A 25032-nucleotide genomic window follows, 5' to 3' on the forward strand; every position below is an offset into this window, starting at 1 on the left:
TCTCAAACTATAATCTGCAAGAGCCCTTCCTGTGGTCTGTACAATGCAATGTTTAAGAACCAATGTGTAGATTTGGGTGTTAGAAAGAATTGGGCCCATTAATGGATATTTTGCTTAATAAGTGAACTGCAGAATGAAAAACATGGAGAATAACTGATCTAATGAGTCTATGATCTAGGATCTAATTAATCTATGGTGTAGTATAAGGGATTTTCCCAATTTGCACTATTCCAGGATATTGTGGATCTGAAATTAATAAAACTAGATTCTTGTTTTTCTATTACTAGAACGTATCAGAAGGGTAGCCGTGTTAGTCTGGATCTGTAAAAATGGCAAAGGGTCCTGGGGCACCTTATAGACTAACAGACGTATTGGAGCATAAGCTTTCATGGGTGCATCCAACGAAGTGGGTTTTCACCCACGAAAGCTTATGCTCCAATACATCTGTTAGTCTATAAGGTGCCACAGGACTCTTTGCCGCTATTACTAGAACATCTGTTATGAATCCAGTGTAGTGGTGGAGACAACTTTTTTTAGGTGCGGCAGCAGGCAGGCTAAAAAATAATAAAGTAATAGCTGTTGAATATTGCTTCAGTGAATAGTTTTGAACTGACTAAGTTTATTCATTTTTAACAAAGTGAGATAAATGAACTGCTGTTCCCAACTCAGTGTTTCCTTTATTAATGAAATCCCTACATTTTTTTGGTGGGGAGAGGGGGCTAAAGCCCTTGCAAGCCCTCATTTGTCTATTTCCACAAAGCAAGTTTCTGATGTAGAATCCAGTAGGCCTTGAACCCAGTATAGTCATTATTTGGGCTGTTGTCAGTGTAGGATCAAGTGGGTTTGTGATTTATAATCTTACAGGTTGTAATTTAACCCTATTGGGTCTGTGTTCTGGTATCTAATGGATCTGTAATTTGGGATACATCAGGTATAGGATCAAGTGATTCTGTGCTTTGGGGTCTGAGACTTGGAATCTGATGGCTCTCAAAGGCAGGGGGGTCTGATGGTTCTATATTCTGACAACTAATGGGCCTGAAATACAGTGAGGCATTTTGAATCTGAGTATTGAATCCAATTGGTCTGTGCTTTGTGATCTGATGGTTAGGGAATCCAGTGGATCTGGAATTTGTGATCTGAGAGCTCTGGGATTGTGGCTCTGTGCTGTAATGGCAATTGGATCCAGTGTCTCAATGCTTTATGGTCCCATGGCTATATGATCTAGTGTCCATGTGAGTTGTGATCTGATGGCTTGGGATCCAATAGATCTGTTTTGTGATCTGATGGCGATGGGATTAATTGGCTACATGCTTTGGGAGTTCGGATCCAGTGGCTTTGAGCTTTGGGAGCTTGGTTCAAGTGGCTCTATGCTTTGTGATCTATGGATGGATCAAGTGGCTATGGATTCCAATGGCTGTGTGCTGTGTTGATCCCATGGCGATGGGATCCAAGAGCTGTATGCTTTGGGAGGTGGGATCCAGGGATTGGGTTCTGTGTGATCCCCTGGTGATTGGATCCAGGGGCTGGGTGCTTTGGGAGCTGGGATCCAGGGGGAAGAAGCTGTGTGGTCCCCGGCGATGGGATCCAGGGGCTGTTTGGTCCCATGGCGATGGGATCCAGGGGTGGATGCTTTGGCATTGAGTGACTGGGTGCTATGTGGTCCCACGGCAATATCATCCAAGGGCTGTGTGATCGGATCCAGAGGCTGTGTGCTTTGGGAGCTGGGATCGAGGGACTGGGTGCTGTGTGATCCCATGACGATGGGATCCAGGGGTTATGTGGTCCCCTGGCAATGAGATCCAGGGGCTGGGTGCTTGGGAGCTGGGAATGAGGAACTGGGTGCTGTGTGGTCCTCTGGCGATGGGATCCAGGGTGCTGCGTGCTTTGGGAGCTGGGATCGAGGGACTGCGTGCTGTGTGGTCCCCGGTGATGGGGTCCAGGAGCTGTGTGGTCCCCTGGCGATGGAGTCCAGGGGACAAGGACTGCATGGTGCCCTGGCGATGGGGTCCAGGGGGCAGGGGCTGTGTGGTGGCCTGGCGATGGGGTCCAGGAGCTGTGTGGTCCCCTGGCGATGGAGTCCAGGGGACAAGGACTGCATGGTGCCCTGGCGATGGGGTCCAGGGGGAAGGGGCTGTGTGGTGGCCTGGCGATGGGGTCCAGGGGCTGAGGGGTCCCATGGCGAAGGGGTCCAGGGGCTGAGGGGCCCCAAGGCAATGGGATACAGGGGGCAGGGGCTGTGTGGTGGCCTGGCGATGGGGTCCAGGGGCTGAGCGGTCCCCTGGCGATGGGGTCCAGGGAGCAGGGGCTGTGTGGTGGACTGGCGATGGGGTAAGGGGGCAGGGGCCGCGTGGTGGCCTGGCGATGGGGTCCAGGGGCATGACGGCTTTGGGAGCTGGGATCGCGTTTGGTGCCCCCGGCGAGGCGCAGGGGGTGGGGAGCACCCGCCTTTCCGCTCGCTCGCCGCGGTGCCTCCGGCGGGCGCTGTGGCTGCCTACCCAGAGTGCAGCAGGCAGCCGGCCGGGCGGGCGGGAGGAGGAGGCGGCGCGGCAGCGGCTGGGCTCAAGCTGCTCGTGCTCTCCGGCCCCTCGGCGCAGCTGGTCCCGGGCGCAGGCGGTGGCGCGGCCCAGAATGCGAGTGTGAGATGCTTCCCCCGGCAGCGGCTCCCCGGGCCCAGGCGGCGGCGGTCCCCGCGTGGATGCGGCTCCGGAGCCGGCGCTTCACGCTGCACAAACATTTCTATAGGACTCATTCGCCTTGCTGAGGAGAGCGGCCCGGCCCGCGCCCCCGCCAGCCCCTGCCCCCGCCCGGGCCATGCAGGCCCCCGGCACAGCCTCGCCGCTCAGCGCCGCGCAGGTGGGCCGCCTGCGGGAGGAGCAGGGAAAGGTAAAGGCCGAGCAGCAGCGCCGGGGGCCTGGGCCGCTCCGCAGCGAGGCCCGGAAGGGTGCCCGGAGCGCCGGGCCCGGCTGGGGGGAAGCGGGGCAGGGGCCCGGGGGAGGAGGCCCAGGCCGCGGGGTCATGGCAGCGTTGGGCCTGTAACGGTTGTTGTCGCTTCCACCGCACTCGAGAGAGAACGTGTGCGGGGAGCGCCTCGCCCCGGCGGGTCCGGCACCGCGGAGCTGGCACGGGGCTGCCAGCTGAGCGTCCGGAGTCGCCTCAGGCCGGAGCCCAGCCCCAAGGGTGCGCACCCACCCCCCGTAGTGCCGCTGGCGTCATCGGCCCCCCAACAACACCAGGGCTTGGGGTAAAAAGGGTGTGACCCCCCCACAAAGCCGGTTCTGTCCCCCAGAGTAGAGGCCTGTGGGTGCTTTTAACACAGGGCTGCTTCAAAAGTGGACCCTGACCCAGCTTCTGGAGTGGGGCTGAAATAAACCGTGTCAGTGTCCTAGCTCTGCCTAAAGTGTTGAAATCCAATAGTCCAAGTTAAAGATGATCTGTCAGCCCTAAGGTTAGCGTCCTGGCTTTTGGCCTTGTGTCGCAGCCATGTTACTCCAATGCCATTTTTGTGTTTCCTTTCTTTTAAATTCAAAGAATACCTTTTAAGAAAAGTTGGAAGATACCCATATGTTTACTGATGCACCATGTGGGCTCCCTAGGGGTCATTGCAATCTGTTGTGTAAATACTTGCTTTAATGTGTAACAAACATCGTTTTAAGGTTTTATGTCAGGGTGTAATTGTACGTGCATAGTAGTACCAGTTTTTCAAATTATTATTCTCTCAGATGCTTAATCTTTTTTTAATAGGAAAGGTGATTATGCGTTTAGGTCTGCAAGTTGGTCCACACAGAGCCTTATTGAAGTCAGTGGAGCTTCCTGTGGGCTTCTGCCCATGTGAACTAACTTCCATAGGTAGGGCATTAGGGTCTAATCAGTCATGAACCTTCTTTTGAAGACTGATTACTTTAGAGCTGTATTTAAAATAGCCAGACTATCAAATGTCTTTTTTACAAAGTTTCCTGCCTTAGAATACTGAATGTCTTCTCTTACTCCATGCTGTATATGGGCTTAGTGCAAAACTGGAGATCTCTCCTTCTTAAGATTAGTCATATCCGCTTACTAGGTGATTGATGTGATTTTTGGGGTGATAGGCCCCTATCCTGCAATTAGCTCTGCATAGGTGCAGGTGTCTACCTATATGAAATTAATTGCATGATCAGAGCCATATTTAGCACACATCATCATGAGTATTTCATGCCAATAATCTAAATACCTTTTCAGTTGTCCTCTTGGTCTCTTCATAAGGTTAAAAATTTTGTATGCATCTTAAAAGTAGCTCCCTAGGTATAAAAGAAAACTCTTAGTAGTTCCTTTACTGTATGGTGCTTCCACCAACATCACTTTTTTGAGGGTAGGGAGCCTAAGTAATGCATACATGATACAGACCATGAGCATCTTCTGGAATATTGTGTATAAACAAGATGTCTGGCTTTGGAGAAAAAGACCCACATCATTACCTAAAGATCTACCTAAACTGATGGGTTGTTAACATGGATGAAAATTAGGATAATCTGGTGGGATACTCTGAATGGTCTCTTCTTATAAGAACATCAGATGAGAGTAAACTGTTCTCTCTCTCCACAGTCCAGTTACTTTCCAGGCTAGTTGACTGTGATGGAGAATTATGCTTCTGTGATGCTTTAGTGTCAATTGGTCATGGAGTGTAAGTGCATGTCTGTCAGGAGCATGTAGAATTATTCCCAGTTCATGGCAAGGCCCTTCAGTAAGCAAGTTTAAGACTGTTCTCAAACAGATCTGCTCCAGTGGAAAAGAGACCCAAGAGGCCATTAATTAAGACTGTTAGGCTGCTGTACCAAAATTGTATTTTATCGTAAGGAAACTTTACATAATTTCTGCAGATTGGCTAAAAATATTTGAACCCTTCAGCTTCATTATGAAATTATCCTGAGGAGCTAAATATCTTAGTTACAGTGGAGTGTCAGGATGAAGCCGTAGTGGGCTCTTCCTCTGTGAAATAGAGAATTGGAAGCTGTATATAATCGCATTACAATAGTGTTTTTGGTTCTGAAAATATTATATTTTAAGGTTGAGGAGACCATTTCATTTATACCATCACCTTCCTTTTCAGATAGTCATAGATTTCATAAATTTGAGCAAACTCCACTTGGAGGCAAGCTTGAAATTAGATATGATTGCTATAAAATTTTGCACAGTGCTTTTGCTAATCTAGTAGTCATATAAATGTCTTTCACAACCTGTGTTCTAATACCCTACAACATTTTCTTAATATAGTCTCAAAAGAAGTGGTCAAATATTTGTCAAATAACTTGAAAATTTCACACTTTGAAAAATAATTTAATTGATGTATTTTTATTTTCACCCAGCTCTGACTCTCATTCTGATATGCTTAGATTTACAGAAATGCACACACACACCACTGTTTATCCAGGTGACAATATGCTCCCTTTAGGACTGAAACTTGGTTGAATAAAAATAAATTATTTAGCTTTACTCCCACTAGACTGAAACTTATACCATATTGTGTCCTTTTTTCCTCTAGGCTTTGAAATAATGACATACACTATTAATTACCTGCTGACCTAGAAATATTTTTATTTGAATCATGATTGATTTTTAGCATGCATATTGCTTTGCTAAAGTGGATACGTGTTGCATTCTTTTACTGATTTAGGCATGAGTTTTGGCTTTTAAAATGTAGTAAGTAGTTCTCAATCTTTTCAGTAACAGGAGTCACCTTTCATCTACGTAGGCCCTCCCTCCTGTTTATAAACGTCGGAAGACCAGGAAGTTCATGACCCACTGATGTCTGTTTGGGGCTGCCACATCCCAGTTTAGGAACTCTGTTGGCGAATGATTTTAATTCTTGGTTAGAATAGCCACTTGCCTGTTGGACAGTTTTCATCTTGTTAGTTTGTAGTGATAATCAGACCAAACCTTTAAAAGCAATTTTCAGGACATCTACTAAACGTACTTGGTAGAAAAACATGTCTTAGAATGTGTATCTTCGGGATAAATTATAGAAGAATATCTAGTAATTTTCATGATAAAGACTATCACTGAAAGCATCATGTCTGCTTAAAGTTTTGAATGTTAGTGTAAAAAAATATAGCACATTTATCACTGATTGCTTGAAAGTTCAGTATCTGTTAGCTGGAAATATTATGTTAAGCCCACTGTTTGTAGGTGTAGGAAGTACAATATAGATATTTAAAGAGGCAGAATCTCATGCTCTAGAGCAGTGGTTCTTAAACTGTGGGTTTGGACAGCAAAATGAGGCGCAAGCCCATTTTAATGGGATCACCAGGGCTGGTTTAGACTTGCTGGGGCTCAGGGCCCAAGCCCTACCAACCAGGGCCAAAGCACAAGGTCATCAGTTCTGGGTGGTGGGGTTCAGGTTACATACATGCTTCCTGCCTGGGGCGGAAGCCCTGGGTGGTGAGGCTCGGGCTTCAGCTTTTGCCGACCTGCCCAAGACGGTGGGGCTTGAGTGGGCTCGGTCCCCGCTCCTGAGGTCGTGTAGTAATTTTTGTTGTCAGTGCAATGAAGTTTGAGAACCCCTGCTATAGAGCCTGAATTTAAATTTAATAGTTTATATATAAATGTGATTCTCAGTGACTAATGGATCCTTGGTTACTAACAGATAAGAGGTAGATGAATGTTCTGTACTGTTGTCACTCTGCAGACAGCTAAATTGTTGAATAATTGAACAAGTTATGTGTTACAAAATGGGAGATGTTTAGAGAACTATTTAGACCCATGAGGGACATGTTGAGTGCAAATGCAGTCTTGGGTAATCTAATGAATTCCATTGAGGTCTGGCAGCGTGGTGGTTTTAGTAGGAATATATTTTAAAGATTTTCATATTTCACTGATTCACGTCTGTTTTTTCTTCCTGGTTTAGGAAGAGTAGGAAGGGAAAGTGACTCTCCTGCAATTCACCATGTCATCTAAGTATCATGAGATTTTAGGGCACCGGTTATTGTAACTTACTGGTCAGTGTATGTTACATGTCCCTGACAGATTACTTATGAATTTAATTCATGTAGGGCAGAGGTGGGCAAACTATGGCCTGCAGGACCGTCCTGCCTGGCCCCTGAGCTCCCGGCCAGGAAGACTAGCCCTGGGCCTCTCCCCCGCTGTACCCTCCCCCACAGCCTCAGCACGCTGCACCCGCAGCACTCTGGTCCACGACTCCTGCCGGGTAGCGGGTTGGCTCTGGCCGGGCAGTAAGCTCCTGCTGCTCTGAGCAGCATGGTAAGTGAGCAGGGGTGTGTGTGTTGGATAAGGGGCAGAGGGTCCTGGGGAGCAGTCAGGTGACGGGGACCGGGGGGGGGGTTGGATAGGCGTGGAAGTCCTGGGGGGTGCTGTCGGGGCAGTCAGGGGACAGGGAGCAGGGGGAGGTTGGATGGGGATGGGGGTGGTTAGGGCAGGGGTCCTGGGAGGAGTGGTCAGGGCATGGGGACGGGGGGCTGGATGGGTCAAGGGTTCTGAGGGGGGTGGGCAGTGGAAGGGGGCAGGGGCCAGGCTGTTTGGGACGGCACAGGCTTCCCTACCCAGCGATCCATACAGTTTCGCAATGCCAATGTGGCCCTTGGGCCAAAAAGTTTGCCCACCCCTGGTGTAGGGTGATGTCTTTAACTCCAAATGCTATGTGTAAGTTCTGAAGAATAACAGTGTAACTGAGCAGAATCTTATGCCTTTCACTCTGGACTTGTCTATACTTCCGGCTAAATCAGCACTGCTGTTGGTCTGGTGAAGGCAAGCTACGTTGATGGCAGAGTGCTGTCCCGTTGATGTCTGTACTCCACCTCCCTATGAGGCGGAAGGTAAGTCAGCGGGAGAGTATCTGACGTCTACATAGCGCAGTGTAGACGTGCTGTAAGTTGACCCAAGTTGCATCAACTTCAGTTATGCAACTGAAGTAGCGTAACTTAGGTCAACTTACAGCTTTAGTGTAGAATAGCCCTCTGATACTGCAACAGCGGCGGCACTATAGGTGCCTGCAGACTCAAGAAAATGACACTGCATTATTTTATACATATTTCATGTTTCAAGCTTATCTTTACCGCCATAAGTTCTAGAAGTATTTTTTTTAAATGAAGACCTCCATCAACAATTTCAGCAGATTTTAGATCCTCTTGCTTTTGAGGGCAAGCTTCCTCCTTGTTTGGGGCATGTAGATTTTACACGCCCTGATGGCAAATATCTGCTTTCATATTAGAAAGTAATCACACAAATAACTATATATTTATTATACAAACTGTTTGTGATAAAGAGAGAGAACAGTATGCCAAAATAATAGTAGCTACTACCACTGTAAAGTACATGACAAGTACATTGTTGTGATTCATTAAAAGATGGAGTCACTTACCTTGTTGCCCCATTAAAATGGTAGTAACTGTCAACATAATCAGAATATTTATAATATTGATGGTTTCAGATGGGGTGACTGATTCTCTTAATATATAGATGCTCATTATCTTCATAACAATTTATTTATTCAGTGTGGATTGCAGTGCAGTGCTTTTAAGCACATTGGACTCTTTCAGCCCTATTGTTCAATGGTGCTCATATCTCAACAAAGCTCACTAGTGAGAAACCAATTCTGTTAGCATCCGCTTTGAAGCATAACTTTCTGTGTAATGCCCATTATAGTTAGCCTAGCTTCCGAAGCGTTATGTGATTTAATCCTTTTTTAAAAAAAATCTCCACCCAAATACCACTTCAGAATCTCTATTTAGGCACAGTCCACCCTGTCAGATGGTTTTCTGTATTTCCTGATTCCACCCTTGCTTTCCCAAGCGCTGTTCAGAAGGAAAAGGGCACATTCAGTAGTTGGCTGAAGCTATCAGCTATAAAGCCTGCTTTATCTTCTAGCATTAACTGGTCACCTGTCTTACCTTGTTTTGGTCAATAATTGATAACTATATTGAGCCATGAGATTTGCCCACATTCCAAAGGAATTTATCCCATTGTTAATATGAATTAAATGTCTGCTGATTGTATAGCATCAGATTTTAACCCTGATTCTAGCAGATGCTTAAAAAGGTTAAATAATAATCACTCTTTATCTGAGGACGTGAACATTTAAACAATTTTTATAACAAAATATAGTATGGAGGAAGGAATCTCTCACATATTTCAGCCCAAAGCTGTGTCCGTTAGAAGGAAATGCTATGTGTTGCATCATTTCGTGTGTTGTGTAGCACATCTGAACTGGTTTCCAGAGGGCTAGCATGGATGCAATAAGAGACTTGTGAAAACATGTTAATTTGACACAGGTTAAATTGTATAACTGTGCTAATTAAGCTGTTTTGTGAACAGTTTAACTTTATCCTGGTGTGGACAGAGTCTTTAGTACTTTGCCTGTATATTACAATGCACCATTGTAGATTGATTAAGTAACGTGTGATTGCTTTCACAAAATTCATAATGTCACTACAGTGTAGGCACTTCAGTCTGAAAGTCAGACTATGTCAACAGATGGAGTGACCAGAGCCCTGCATCAAAATCTTACCAGTTTCACAGCCCACTACAGTAACTTCTGATCTTTGAGTAATTTATGTGTTTGTTTCTGCTGAAAGAAAAGGAGTACTTGTGGCACCTTAGAGACTAACCAATTTATTTGAGCATAAGCTTTCGTGAGCTACAGCTCACCTCATCGGATGCATACTGTGGAAACTGCAGAAGACACTATATACACAGAGACCATGAAACAATACCTCCTCCCACCCCACTCTCCTGCTGGTAAAGCTTATCTAAAGTGATCACTCTCCTTACAATGTGTATGATAATCAAGTTGGGCCATTTCCAGCACAAATCCAGGCTTTCTCACCCTCCGCGCCCCCCCACCCCCACACAAAGTCACTCTCCTGCTGGTAATAGCTCATCCAAAGTGACCACTCTCTTTACAATGTGTATGATAATCAAGGTGGGCCATTTCCAGCACAAATCCAGGTTTTCTCACCCCCCACCCCCCTTTTTTTCAAAAACCACACACACAAACTCACTCTCCTGCTGGTAATAGCTTATCCAAAGTGATGGATAAGCTATTACCAGCAGGAGAGTGAGTTTTTTTGAAAAAGGGGGGGGGGTGAGAAAACCTGGATTTGTGCTGGAAATGGCCCACCTTGATTATCATACACATTGTAAAGAGAGTGGTCACTTTGGATGGGCTGTTACCAGCAGGAGAGTGAGTTTGTGTGTGTGTGGGGGGGTGTGTGTGAGAAAACCTGGATTTGTGCTGGAAATGGCCCAACTTGATTATCATACACATTGTAAGGAGAGTGATCACTTTAGATAAGCTATTACCAGCAGGAGAGTGGGGTGGGAGGAGGTATTGTTTCATGGTCTCTGTGTATATAGTGTCTTCTGCAGTTTCCACAGTATGCATCCGATGAAGTGAGCTGTAGCTCACGAAAGCTTATGCTCAAATAAATTGGTTAGTCTCTAAGGTGCCACAAGTACTCCTTTTCTTTTTGCGAATACAGACTAACATGGCTGTTACTCTGAAACCTGTTTCTGCTGAGTTATAGTATCTATCACATTTTAATTAATACAGCAAGTGTTATTTTAATGTATAGAAGAGGTTACATTTATTCAGGTTATGAGGAATTTCTTATTTATGTGATTTTGAAGACCCCATTGACTCAGTATCTATTATTCCGCCCCCTGAAAATCTGGATGACTGTTCATAGAGTAGGGACTCACAGGACTTGGTAGATGTGCACTCAGTACTTCCTGAATGTTATGCCACAGATGGAAAGAGATTATACCACCCTTTTCTCTGCTAGTAGTTGGGGTAGTCCATGTAGTGTTTGTTTGTTTCTTAAAAGCAGTCCATCCAACATACTAGTAAGCCCAGCCTCTCCTTTCCTCATATAACAACAGCCACTCAGACAGACGACCCTTTGGGTCCTTTATCTCCATGGAGGACCCCCAGGCCGCCTCCAAGGAGCACTTTCCTATTCAGTTGGTAGCCTAGCTGGGTTCTGCTCCTATAGGAAACCAGCAGCCCCTCCTACAGGCAGCTGAGATGAGTTGGTTGCTATGAAACAGTAAGTGCCCTAGCCAGCCCAGCAGGTTCCCTTTAAAGCGCTAGTTTAAAGACTAGCTCAAGTAGCCTTTAAAGACTAGCTCAAGTAGCCAGTAAGGAGTTCTCCACCTCTCCCAACAGACCTCCCGACACCAAAAGAGTTTGTGCAGGATGTCTTAGATGTTTACACATTTGTTTCTTCTATGAGGGATATAAATCCTAAATGTCCCCTCAGAATTACAGTGAAACAAATAACAAAACCTTTACCCCTCATGAGAGATACGGGCATCATCTTCCTCAGCAACTGCATAATCTTAATTCTGTACCCCTTACTCTCTTGTTCTTCTTGCCTTCCATAACCCCTCTACCTGTGTCATCATTAAGGCTCAGATTTTGTCACGGATATTTTTAGTAAAAATCATGGACAGGTCACAGGCAATACAAATTCAGGGAAGCCCATGACCTGTCCGTGATTTTTACTAAAAATATCCCTGACAAAATGGGGTGGGAGGAGAGTCCAGCACCCACAGTGTCTGGGGGATATGGGGTCCCCTTGCTGCTCTCCACAGCTGGGCCACTGCAGGGACTGGGAGCTGCTAAGAGCTGTGGGGCTGCCTGCTGACAGCTCCAGCCCAGGGTCAGAAAATTTTACAGAGGTCTCTGGAGGTCACGGATTCCGTGGCTTCCGTGAAATAATCATAGCCTTAGTCATCATCCCTCATTACATCTTAACTTAAAGCCTCAATGTTGCAAATGGATGCACTAGCAGAAACCTCTACATCCTCAGAGTGAGAATAGAATTGTGAGATTCATGATTTTTTCCCTTATCTACACTTGTGCTAGGTACTTTTGAAGTTTTTTTTTTTTGAAGTTTTCGCTCAAGTTAATTGGCCCAGCAAAAGAATGGCAGCCCCTTGTACCTGTCAGACTGAGTAGATAGTGTGTGATTTCTCCTGCTCCCTAGATAAAAGGTATGTCTTCGCTACCCGCCATATCGGCGGGCAGCGATCGATCCAGCGGGGATCGATTTATCGCGTCTAGTCTAGACGTGATAAATCGATCCCCGAGCGCTGTCCCATCGACTCCTGTACTCTAGCGCCGCGAGAGGCGCAGGCAGAGTCGACGGGGGAGCAGCAGCAGTCGACTCACCGCGGTGGAGATACCATGGTAAGTTGATCTAAGTATGTCGACTTCAGCTATTAGAGTGATCCCCCATTTCCCCCCCCCCCACGCCCCCGTGTATAGACCAGGGCAAAGTCATGAAGAAGGAGGACTTCTTTGGGTTCTGCTAAAAACTTAGAAGTTATTGAAGTGATTCATACTCCCAGTAATTATTAATTTTGAATTCATTTTCTCAGACTTAACAAAACCTGTACCCTTTCAGGACAGTTGACATGTAAAGGTTTAGTTTTTCACTTTTTTTGCTGTGGACATAACTAAGAATTATTTTTTATGCTTGCCAAAATCATAATTTCCTCCAGTTATTCCTACCCTACTACACCCCATCTCATCTCACCTCCCAGCCAAGAAAAATCACCTTTGGACGGAGACTATATTAATAATTTTGAAATGTAATATTTAATCAATACCTTGATTTAAGCAATGAATGTTACATTTCAACAATGCTTTTTGGCTTTCCATTAAATCAAAAAAATGTACCAACTGACTGAAGAGCTTTAATAATTTTATTTCATTTTGTGCCATTTAGTTTTTGGAAATGTCAAAAATGGAAATATTTTTGAAAAGGTAAACATGATCGAAAATGGGACTGAAGGGGAAACCATTTTGCAAATCTTAATTATATCTTTCTCCATCAGTGTTTGCTATGTTTTAGACTAGAAACTTGTGGTTTCCAAAGGAAGACGTGAAATTTCATTTTACATGTTTATGTTGCATATGACTTGTTACGTCCTGACTTTACCAAGAAACTACTTAAATGTTTGGCTACCTAGCTATTTTATTACTGTATAATGTAAAGTCATATTCTAAATTAGTTACAACTTCATCAATAAATTCAGTTTTACCATGTCTTTTTGCTATGTGGTGTGTCAAAGAATATCACAAATGGGCTACCTGTCACAACGGGTCTTGATCCTGGAAACAATCACACATGTGGATAACTTAACTCACATGAGTAGTCCCACTGAAGTAAATATTCACATACTCAAAGTTAAACAACTAAATTCTGAAAAATTGGAATCATCCTAATGAGGGCAGTAGTAAAAATGAGGTTGATTTTATCCAGGACCCTAATAAACATTGAACTGTATTGCAAAGAACATTATACAGTTTGATTATGGTAATCTGCTCATGGGAGGGCATGAACCACAGAACCAAGGTCAAGACAGAGTACTTTGCAAAATCCCAAATGGCAAGGCCAATTTCCTAAAGATAAAAACATTGTTTTTAGATTTATTAGACTATTACTTTAACACCTCATTACTTCCTTTCACTTTCAGAAAAAGTATTCTATACTCTGTTTTCCTTAAGTAATGTGACTGAAAGAAAATGTTTAAAGTCAGACTAATTCAAGATTAAACTGTCTCAAATTATTTTATTACAGCATGTACACAAATTGCTTACATATCTGATCATATTCAGATTACTTTTCAAGTGGTAAATAATGCTACTTAGCACTTATACAGTGCTTTATATCTTCAAAGTGCTTCTCAGGCATTAGCTATTTAATTAGGATAGCACTCCTGTGAGGTAGGTAAGTTAGTACTACTTATCCCCATTTTACAGACGAAGAAATGTAGGGCTTGTCTGCACCACGCAGCTTTTAGCGACAAGGCTGAATCGATACAGCGTGTGTGAACACTCTTTTGCAGTATTTTGTCGGCACTTTTAACCCCACGAGCAGCATAAGCTTTGTCGGCAGGAGAACGCTCCTGCCAACAAAGTCACGTCTCACTGCCGCTTGCATCGGGCAAAACTTTTGTCTTTTGCGGGGGAGCTTTTTTAAGTATCTGCAAAAAATAAGTTTTGGTGACAACTGTGCAATGGGGACAAACCCTTAGACTGAGAAATGATTTACCCAAGGCCAAACAGAAGCATTCAGTGTCAGAGAGTGGATTAGATCTCTTGAGTTCTTGGCTCCTTATCATGTGTCACTTAATCTCAGAGGGCTAAATTTTAAACATATACCTACTCTTTAGTGCCAGTCTAATTAGTATAAAGAAAAGGAGTACTTGTGGCACCTCAATAAATTGGTTAGTCTCTAAGGTGCCACAAGTACTCCTTTTCTTTTTGCGAATACAGACTAACACGGCTGTTACTCTGAAACCTCTAATTAGTATGTGCCTTGCTCTTGCATGCAAATACGCAGTGTGCATACACAAATCAAATATTTGATTAGATGCTTTGCCAGTTAGGCCCTTAGCTAGCAATGTGCTTGTACAATACCTGAATCATACGTACATGGTTGAGTGTTTGCCCATGCAAGTGTACATGTATAGGGCTTAAAAATCCACTCGCACACTTGCCTGTAACAAATAGTAATTTTTCCTAGATATTAAACTTCCATCTAAAAAAATTAATTTCCAGCTTTTATAGTTTAGAACATAGCCATGAAAGTGTGAATTGAGTGTAACAGGTGCAGCGATGTCACCTTGTGTCTGCAAGCTGATGACTCCATTGCCATTTCTAGTGCTTGCTCATAGCATTTTCCAAGCTTCAGCACAAGGAAAACTGATCAGAGGCTTGTCAGTGTGCCCTGCTGCTGTTCAGAACCTGTAGAAAATAGGTAAGAATCAGCTGATTAACTTCATTCTGCTGCTGTGAGAAACATTAGAGTAGGCACTGGAACTATTTATTAGAGATAAGGACCACCTCAAACAACAACAGCAAAAAGTCCTGAGTGGGGTGAAATAGCAGTGTTGCTCCATCCCATCTTAATAAAATAGTAATCATTTCAATATTTTAATAGTTCATAAGAGTTGTATTTCATCTTTAAGAACTTCCGGTTGTTAGGGAAGCATTGAGGAGGATGTGTGTGTGTGCAGAAGCAACAGGTAAAGAAAACATACTTATGAAATGGAAGAGAGACACACACTTGCACATAAGGAATTGAGGATTAGTGAACAAGGGAAGCACATACAGGAATGGGGAGCTGGTGTGAGATCACATACATGCACAGGTAAGAACCTATTCCCATGTTACGGGATCAGAATTTTTTGCAATTTTCTGTTCTGTCCTACTGTCCATTCAACCCCATCTTAATGCCTAAGAAGCATATTGTGAGGGAGTGTTGTATTTAGTGATTATATCTCATGACTGTGAGTCAGGAGATTTGGCTTCTACTCCTTGCTCTGCCACTGATTGATGTGTAATTTCAGTTAGGTCACTCAATACTCCAGTAAAATAAGGATAATACCTCTTCAAAAAGGGTGTTGTGAGTCAGTGTTCATAAAGAGAAAAGGAGTACTTGTGGCACCTTAGAGACTAACCGATTTATTTGGGCATAAGCTTTTGTGAGCTACAGCTCACTTCGAGGTCCTCAGATAGAAGATGCATGAGAAGAGAAAAGAGAAAATAATGATTGGCTGCCTGACAGTGTGGGAAATGGGCTTAATGTGGCTGCTGGAGAAGGGAATTTTCCCTTTTAGGACAGCAACAGCGTCTTCTGCTGTGGAACACAGGCAGTCTTTGTATCCTCTTGTCTCAATAGCCTGCAAGCTGCATTGTGCTAGCATTGGGACTGCAGGATGCTTAGAAAGTGATGATTCTAAAAATCTAATCCTTTTAATTTTAGCCACTTTTGTGTTAGCATATAGTATATACTAAAAATAAAGAGTATTGTATAAATAAATATTGGTAAGATTAGCTACATTTATGTGACAAAAGAAAATCTGCTGCTTTAATTACAATAGCCACTGTTGCTCCTTTGTACAATACCACCCCTTAGTTCATCTTTCAACTGTGATGTAGAAATCAGGCCTAGCAGTTGTCAAATTTAGGAAAAAGGGTTTAAACTTAAAATAGATTGTTAAACTGCAGTAATGTAAACTTTCTGTTTAAATAGGTTGAAATAATAAAAATCAGATCCAACATTTATCATTCCATTTTTAAAGTTTGGTTCTTAATCAAGAATGAATTGAAACTAAGGGGAGGACAATTTGAAGATATGCAAAATAATCATTTAAAAGCTCTGCTTCTCTGTTTTATTGTCTGCTGTACATGAGGGAGACTCGCAGTATGGTGCCCCCTTGTGGCTACCCACAAAATAAATAGCATTAATGAATAAAAGTGCAGAAGCTCTTCAAGCATGGCACACTTTGTGATCCAACTGAAAAACATCAAGCATTTCTGAAATCAAATAGGCAGTTATTGGATCAGGATCTTGAGAAATATTAAATTTCAACAAATCGTTGTTTGGGGTGACGGAGGAAACAAGATACTTGTCTCCTCTCTTTTCATTTAAACTATGAAATGTATTTTTCACAAGTAGATCCTGTTTTAATAACTGAACACTTGATTAGGTAATGTTAAGGTTGTTGCAAGTGTAGTTTAATAACCCTCTACACTTTAAATATTTTAGTATGCAAATAAACCATTGATAACCTCATAAATTTGCAAATGCATACATTGTTATGCCTGGAGGGGAAATAAGTCAGGATTTATTGGTATCACTTAGGCTACAGTTCCTTAAAAGTAAAGCAGTGTTGGTAGCATTAGTTGTCCAGACAAAATGAACTTTAACTCACCTGCCCATGTGTTGATTATTTTTATTTAGCCTGGCAGTAGCTGCATAAAAATTGTGGATCTAGATATTCACTGTTCTTAGCACAGTAGAGCACAGCATGGAATCCAAAGACCTGTATATATATTTTTTCTGTACTTGTTTCTTTGCTGCTGTATTACCAATGGTTATCAAAACAATTCGATTGTCTCAGCCAAGGACATGTAGGTAATGTGTAATTGATCTCTGACTGTGTTTTTTAAAATACTGTCTCATTAGTATAGTAGGTGCTTCAGCCTACTATACTAGTATTACAAATAAAAATATATTTAAGATGGTGCGTTGTAGCACTTATGAAAGATCCCTCACTTCATCCTGGCCACTGAAAGGTTTGTTATTGGTTCTATCCTTCAGTATCCCTTCATGAGAGATTATATCAAAGAATGAAATTATAATTGATTGGTGTTATTGATTTTTTTTTTTTTTAAGGGCTTAAGGGGTCATGGAAACAGCATATGTCCATGTGCTCTTTTACTGATGGCCCATTTTTTTAAATATAAAAAGCATATGTGCCCAATTTACGTATTTACTAATTAAAAAAGCTTCCTGGAAACATTAAGTAGACTATCTTCTGTAACCTTTAACATTGTAGCTAATGGATATAGCCTGGAAATTTTCATAGAAGATTCTCTAAATAATGTAAAATGATTATGAATATGTAACTAGTTAATATGCAGCTATGAAAGGATTATCATGTAGAGGTTAATGAACATGCTGCTCTTATGGTTTGCAGGGCTTTTCTTTTTGTGCTTTTAGCTCACTTCATGCATGGAAAGTCATGTATTGAGAATGGAAAGCTTCCTGTCTTCTTTTTTTTGTAGCTTCTTCTTTAATGGGGCAATTAAGCTGGAACTTTCTTAAAGGATTTTGTAAACCTTTTTTGTACACTTAATTTATGTTGTGTACTTTGCAATCTATCAAATCTGAAACAGTGAAATATGTTGATATAATATTCTCTGATTCTTCTACTTGTAAAAGCAGTACTCTGTTGTGTACTACTACTGTTATGAAATGTTGCTACTGTATGCGACATACTAGGAAAGCTTTATTTTAAAATAGATTTGTGTATGATGCATTAATAGTATGGTTTTCTGAATGTATACTTCTAGAAATCTTCCTCTTTGTGCCTAAATTTTTTTAAAGTTAGCAAATACATTAGGTGAGATTATTTTATAGAAATTAAACATAGGATTTAAAATTACAAATTCTTCTGTGACAAAGGACATTTAACCTTGGTGTTAGCACAACCAACTGGATGGCTGAATTTGTCCCAATGTGTTGGATTATTGTGATGGTAGTGAGATCACAAATGTGGGACTAATCCTTCAACCCTTACACATTTGAATAATTTTTAGCTCTCAAAAGAGCCCTGTTCTGTTAGTTTTCAGGCATATTCTCCTATTAATTGCTTTCAAATGTTAGCATTCTTGTGACCATGTGAGAAACAAATATTTGCAAAAATATCTGAAAAAATGTTATATTGAGATTCTAGACATGTTTGATTGCCTCATAGCTTCTTTGCATTTCATGTAATTGAGTGAAATTGTCTCTGTTATACTTTTCAATTTGTGTTGTTGAGAGTTCTGTATGTATTTAAACAAAATGTCCATGCAGTTGTGGTACAGCAGACAAACATCTTGACTGTATGTACTATATGTAATAATGTCTATTATTACTAAACTGAGGTATCCTCCCAAACTTAATATTTTAAAGTATGCAGTCTTAAAAATATTCTGAATTGGTTAATTTTCAGTCTCTTTGGGAAGTCTATATTTTGAAGAAATAAGTGGGCTATTCAGATCATAATTAAAAAAAAAATAGAGGTAATCTGTTTGCATTTAAACACTGTAAAATTCATTTGTACTGTTTTAGAATAAAACTGTAGGTGAAAACATTTGTAGATGTACTGATAAAGTAAAACATTTTCAGGGCTGGTTTTTCTTTTAACTGAACAGGCATGGATGTTACATTGACATCTTGTTATAATTTATATTGGTTTCTTATCCTACAAAACATGTAACATTGAAAATAGATCTGTAGATTGTACAAAATACTCGTAATCTTGTATCATGTGTCACCTAATAGTTATGGAGCAGGTATTGTACCAAAATCTGAATTGGAAAGCTGTAATTTGTTCTCCAGTTATCAGTCTGCATTAGTGTTGTGATAAAGTGTGCTGCTTAAGAACTAACATTCACATGCCTTTGCATTGACAAATAAAAATGTATATAGAGAAGCTACCAAATCTGTAAAGCTACTGTTCTAGTTTCTGTTACATTGACATTGCAGCTGTGTGCTTAGCCTTGTTTTTTCATGAGCAGTTATCTGTTTTAATGACAGGTGGTCACTAGCTGCCAAGAAAAAATCCAGCACTGGTAAGTGAAAAATGTTTGATTACATGCTTAAAATACTGATGAAGTAACCTACTTGTGTTTTAGTAAAGTATCAAGCAATTATAGTATTTATAACAATGTTAGTTAAATTTTACTAGTATACTTAGGGTGTATAGTTTGAGATAGCTCTGACTTATTGCACTGTGCCCTCTTTAAAATTCATATTTTCTTTCCTGTGATATCATTGCTCTAACACACAAATATATTTGAACCTTAACGTGTATGCTTCTTTTATACCCTCTTTCCCCTTGCCATTTTTTGCACCAATAATCTTCTGTAAAGAATACTGAATCTGCCTGACTGGATAAAAAGGTGTCAGCAATTTGGAAGTTATTCCTGGGTATTTTTTGTTTTTTTATTATTATTTATTACTACTACTACAACCACTACAGGAAAGCGCACATGCTTATTTTAAGTAATTTTATGTATATATAGAGAAAACATAATGTTTCAGTATTTTTACAGTAAACTGTTTCGTAAGTATTAATACATGTAATGTTTAGAGAAAAAAAAGTGTCCCTTTAAAGCATTATCTCTGGGCACTATTTTTTTTCCTGCTGTTTTAATGTGGTAATCCATAGTTAGTAGAAAATATGCCTAGTAAATAGCAGATTCATATGGCATTTGAGGAAAATGTACATTTAATGGTGAATGAAATCTTATGAGTTACAGTGAGATATAACATTTGATCTTACAGATATCAAATTACAATATATCCATGCTGTGTTTACCATGATTTTACTGAGAGAACAACAGGAGCTGTCTTGATTATTGTCTGCAGGGTTATTGCAAAATCACAGCAACTGCCCCTTTAGTGGTGAGATTAAACCTTTGGTTATACACCATCAAGCATATAATATTTTAAATTTATTTTAAGAGGCTTTTTCTTCATGCCTGAGAGATCTCCAAGCAAATAATTTATAGTTAGTGTGTATCAAATGTTTTTAGTTTAAATGCACATAGGCTGCAAGCAGTGGATAAGAGTTTTAAAAAAAAAATCAGGGCAATCTGTACACATCATCATATTAAATTCTGACTATTGGCTTGCAGAAAATAATCTAAAAGTAATATGTTTCACTTATGTTTAAAATTCAGAGACTGCATTAATTTTCAATAAGGAAAGTATTATAGTGGTGCCATTGTTGCTGTTGTAGTTAAATCTGTCAGCATTTCCACAATATGCTTTTCAGGAGTTTATAACTTATCCATACCAATTTAGTCCAGGATATAAGTTCTCATTCTGGGAGTCTTCTTTCCCAAAAAACATTGACCAAAAGCCTAACTTTTTGAACTTTTACAAAATGAAAAGTTTACAAGTTTGTTTGTTTTTTGCTTCTATAAGAATGTCTGGAATTTTCTTCAGAGTAACAGCCGTGTTAGTCTGTATTCGCAAAAAGAAAAGGAGTACTTGTGGCACCTTAGAGACTAACCAATTTATTTGAGCATACAGCTCACAAAAGCTTATGCTCAAATAAATTGGTTAGTCTCTAAGGTGCCGCAAGTACTCCTTTTCTTTTTGGAATGTTTTTGTTTGTGTTTTGTTTTAAAACAAACCCTTAGTTAATATCTAATTTTTGGATGTTTTTCATAGAGAACAGGAAGGAAGGATTTGAAATTGGCTGATGTATTTTATATAGCAAAGCAGTTTACAGAGCATGTACATAATTAAAGAAAATGTATTAACATTTGGATCCACATTGTGCAAGAGCTGCGTGCTATGTGTTTCAGCTGAATAATACCATTTTATGAGAATCTTTAAGTAGCCAATGACACAGATAGATGTTAAATAGAATTGGATGAATAATAGCACAGTTTTAAAATACTCCATTTTAATAAATTTCCATTAAAATTCATTTTTTTCTTTTTAATTAACTTATTTTAAAAGTATAGATTTAGAGACATAAATAACTGCTAAAATAATGAGTAAAGCATGGGGTCAGCTAAAGCATTTCCATTTATAGAGGCACTTCATAAGTTGAATCATTGCTAAATAAATATTTATTCTGCCTGAAAGTATAACACTGTTGTTGGTTTTAATTTTTTAATTGTCTATGCAACCAATAAACCCATGAGTTCACATGATCATGTGTCATTAGATGGGGAGAGAGGAAAACTTCCTATATAAGACTGTTTCAGGTCAATTCAATAAATGGATTTATTTTTATTTTCTTGGTTCTGTTATATCTTTTTAGAGCATTGCTGCATTTTCAGAGACTTCCAGAGTAGAGTATGATCCAGTAAGTTCCACTGAAAAACAAAGGTGCATCTTTTAGTCATTCCCCAATACTCTTTCCACTGAACTTTCTCCGACATAATGGTAGGCAACCACATCAAGAAATCAGCTTCCAAGTGTCACTAATATAGAATATGTGCAGTGCCGTAGAATCCTTCTGCCTTTGATGCAGAGCAGTTCCTGCAGCACTCTTATCTGGTTATTCAGTAGTGGTCAACTGCCTAATCCTAAAGGACACCACCTTCTTTTCAGATAAATGGAGAAATTGCTTATCCTGGCTGTCAAATTTAGGAGATGTTTAGCGCTGAAATGATCATTTTTTCCACTCTTGTTTTCCTAGGGATTCCCCTCTTCGTATTTCAAATATAGCAAAAGGGTTTTGACTGCTATTGCTTCTGTGCATCTTTAATAAAGGTTTTCTTACTTTAGAATATGAATTGTCTTCATATCATAAGCAAGGTGAGATTTGTGATGATGGGTTTTGAAGAGTCTATATCTTGATGTTTTTTTAAACCACACAGAAATACTTAAAAGTTCTTCTATTGCATGTTGCCACTCAGTCTTCAAGATTGTTATCCTTTTGGCCTGTCCTTCAACAGCAAGTGTTGACCTCACACTACATACCCAGCTGATCATCTGTGGGAACAAGTTTTCAAATATTTAATCAGATATCAAAACAAACAAGATTGCATCGAGATAAACATACTAAGCTTTCGAATTCCAACGATGATCACTGGTAACTGTAGAGTCCCTTTAACAAAAAGCTGGAAATGGTGCAGTGTTAAAGATCTTTATCAAGCCTTCATTTCCAGATTCCTAATTAGATGGTTATATAAAAAAAAAAGAGAGAAGGAAAATAAAAACTTCTGGCTCTGATTCAGGGGGCCAAAACTGCTAGAAAAATCTCTTTTATTTTTATATCACTTCCAGCTTTCTAGTCAGCATATTAGCTGAGCAGGATAGACTAAGGGAGAAATCCCTTAGAGAAGTCAGATGAGATAACCACAATAAAATTTTACACTCTGTGCAAAAGCTAACAACTTATTTTCTTTTCTCAGAAGAAAAAGATGCCAGATCTTCAGCGATGTGTCTTAAGGATTCCTGTTCCAAAAAACCTCTTTAGCAGAACTAATTGATTTGTTTTCCCTTGACTTCCATCCCCCACACCTCCAACTAGATTTTCTTCTCATAGTAGCAAGCTGAAATAGATTGTCCCCATTTGTTTGGGAGATAAAAATGTGGTATGACTGCATCATTGCTAATTTTCCATAAAAATAGGAATATCGTTGGCGGCAGAGAACAGAGCTTAAGACTTTTCTTCTTCTATTAACAATAAGTTGTTGTCATATTGCTTCTCTTCTAAGACTCTCGCTGTACTTCGTAAATGTTAATGAATTTACCTTACAACAGCCCTGTGAAGAAGGGTGACTAATATCATCATTTTACAGGTGAAGAAACTAAAGCATAAGGGGGCTTGTCTGAGGTTTGTCAGGAAATGTGCAGCAGAACCTGAAATAGGATCCAAGTCTTCAAAAACTATTTTGTGTTTTAATCACAAAGGGTAAAATTTTCAAAAGTGTCTAAAAATAACTTTGGAGCCTTAGTCCATAGGACTCAGTTCAGCATTTTAGACATGTACTTTGAGACTACAAAGTACAGCAGATACCTTGTTGAGTGCTTGAATACTGCAGTGTGTGGTAAAGTTTGATGTTTCTACTAGTGACCACTGTAACAGTAATCTTCCAGCAACTAAAAGAGACAAAAAATTATGGGATTATTGAAACTTGTTTCATAGTCCCAAAATGATCAAAGAGATTCCACTTTATTTGGGAATTGAAGAAGGTCAGTAATAGTTGGTTCGTGTTTTTTAAGGTGTTCATATTGCAGTTTCTTCATCCACCTGGTCAAGCTATATGTCTACTTCTAGTAAACAACTGTACAGGATGCCGACCTGAACACCCTCAGAAAACCACCGGAATTCGCATCTTTTGGTCAACATTTTCAGTTCATATCCATGATGCTGACTTCCATCCCAAGATTAAATACAGGTTGAACCTCTCTAGTCTGGCACCGTAGGGACCTGACCGGTGCTGAACCAGAGAATTTGCCGAACCACGGGAGGTCAACACAGAGTGTCAGCGGGTCTCCATAGATGTGGGAAGTAGGGTTGTGGTGGGTGTTGCAGCATCCCCAGGCTTTGCACCCACCGGGGTCCTGGCCGTCAACCCCCCCACCCCACCCGATGGCTCCAATGCCAGCCCCAGATCTCAGCTGCTGACCCCTTGCCCGGGGTTCCAGCCTCTTGCCCGGGGTTCCAGCCTCTTGCCCCAGTTCCTCCATTTCCCTCCGGAGCCTGAACGCCGCGAATCAGGTGTTCGTGGTGCGCTGGGAGGGAGGAGGAGGAGTTGATAAGCTGCCAGCACGCAAGAGGTGCAGGGGGAGAGGGCAGAGAGGTGAGCTTGGCGCTGGTGGATGCTCCACACCCACTAATTTTTCCCTGTGAGTGCTCCAGCCCCAGAGCACCCACGGAGTCGGTGCCTATGCTGGACTATGGATGTTGCCAGACCACGGAGCGCTGGATTAGAGAGGTTCAACCTGTACAAAGATTAATGAGGTGCTGTATTGGGGCAGAAGTAGAGAATGTCCTCTACTCTCAAATGTATATATTTGATGATGCAGTGCACGTGGTAGCTGATAATTTACCTTAAAAAAGTATTTTTTCCAACACACCAGTTTCAATATTCTTTCAGAAGAGGGCTGTTTTCTTTTTGTTTGTTTGTATTTTTACTGCCAGCAAACAAGACAACATTCCATAGGTAACGGTTTCTCCCAAGCTCAGAGAGTTCCTGATTTTTTCACAGTATCCACTGTTTGGATTGTTTGGCCAGATCCACCAAGACATTTCTATTTTCTTTGGCCCCTTTCCCAACTTTGTCTCAGCGACCTTTCTTGAAATGGACCAAATACCACTTCCGCACCTCACTGGTCTATCCTAAGTAAATTGATTTTGTGCAGGAAATCTGACAGATTCTTGGAAGGAACCAACCTGAACAATTTGGAAACTTGGTGCAGAGCAGCTAATGACCATTTCATTATCACAAGTAAGGGTAGTAGTAACGGCTGGGGCCCTTGCACACCCTCTATAGGGACCTTCTGCATATGGATCCATGTCATGCCTGATCTACTGATTGCTACCCTAGTGTGCTATGCCACCAGCTGCCCAGGTTGCTGCAGAAAGTACCAACATGGTCAGAGCTCCAGAGCATGCAGGGTCAGAATTCTCATGGCCAAGAGACTACTCGTAATTGAATCACTTTGGCTTACAGCTTTTAAGTTTACGGGAATGTGTTTTCTGTATCTCTTCTTCTGCTGGTGCATGGTTGTGTGAACTCAGTCTCGATAGCTATTGCATATGCTGCTTATGAGTAGGAAACATATTTTGGGGGAGTATGTTTGAAATTATTCTCTTTTGCAATGTAAATTACTGAGATCCCTTCTGGCACTGACTTTCTGACTGCACTTGCCCATAAACATCTTTGTTGTTTAAGATGGGGAGTTTGTTGTCCTATTTAAGACACTTCCAAGATCACAAATTTGTTCATGAGTTGCTATATAGTTGAAATAGGTATTAAAAATCCTCATCCAAGTTGATAGG

At 41.1% G+C, this 25032-nt stretch overlaps 1 protein-coding gene across 5 annotated transcripts in view; it reads left to right on the forward strand.

Annotated features, from left to right (window-relative positions):
- Positions 1-2500: 2500 nt before the first annotated feature.
- Positions 2501-25032, forward strand: part of URI1 (URI1 prefoldin like chaperone) — a 58415-nt gene continuing 35883 nt past the window's right edge. The window contains exons 1-2 of one of the 5 annotated variants that reach the window (XM_048816352.2): positions 2501-2883; positions 19092-19126. In XM_048816352.2, the coding sequence (XP_048672309.1) occupies positions 2812-2883; positions 19092-19126 (107 nt within the window). In that variant the 5' untranslated portion in view covers positions 2501-2811. Of the gene's footprint in view, positions 2884-7212; positions 7231-7775; positions 7803-19091; positions 19127-25032 lie in introns of those variants that run through there. The other 4 variants (XM_048816349.2, XM_048816351.2, XM_048816350.2 and 1 more) reach the window with 4 other exon arrangements.

Source organism: Caretta caretta, chromosome 12 (genome assembly GCF_965140235.1).
Source record: "Caretta caretta isolate rCarCar2 chromosome 12, rCarCar1.hap1, whole genome shotgun sequence".
NCBI lineage: Eukaryota > Metazoa > Chordata > Testudines > Cheloniidae > Caretta > Caretta caretta.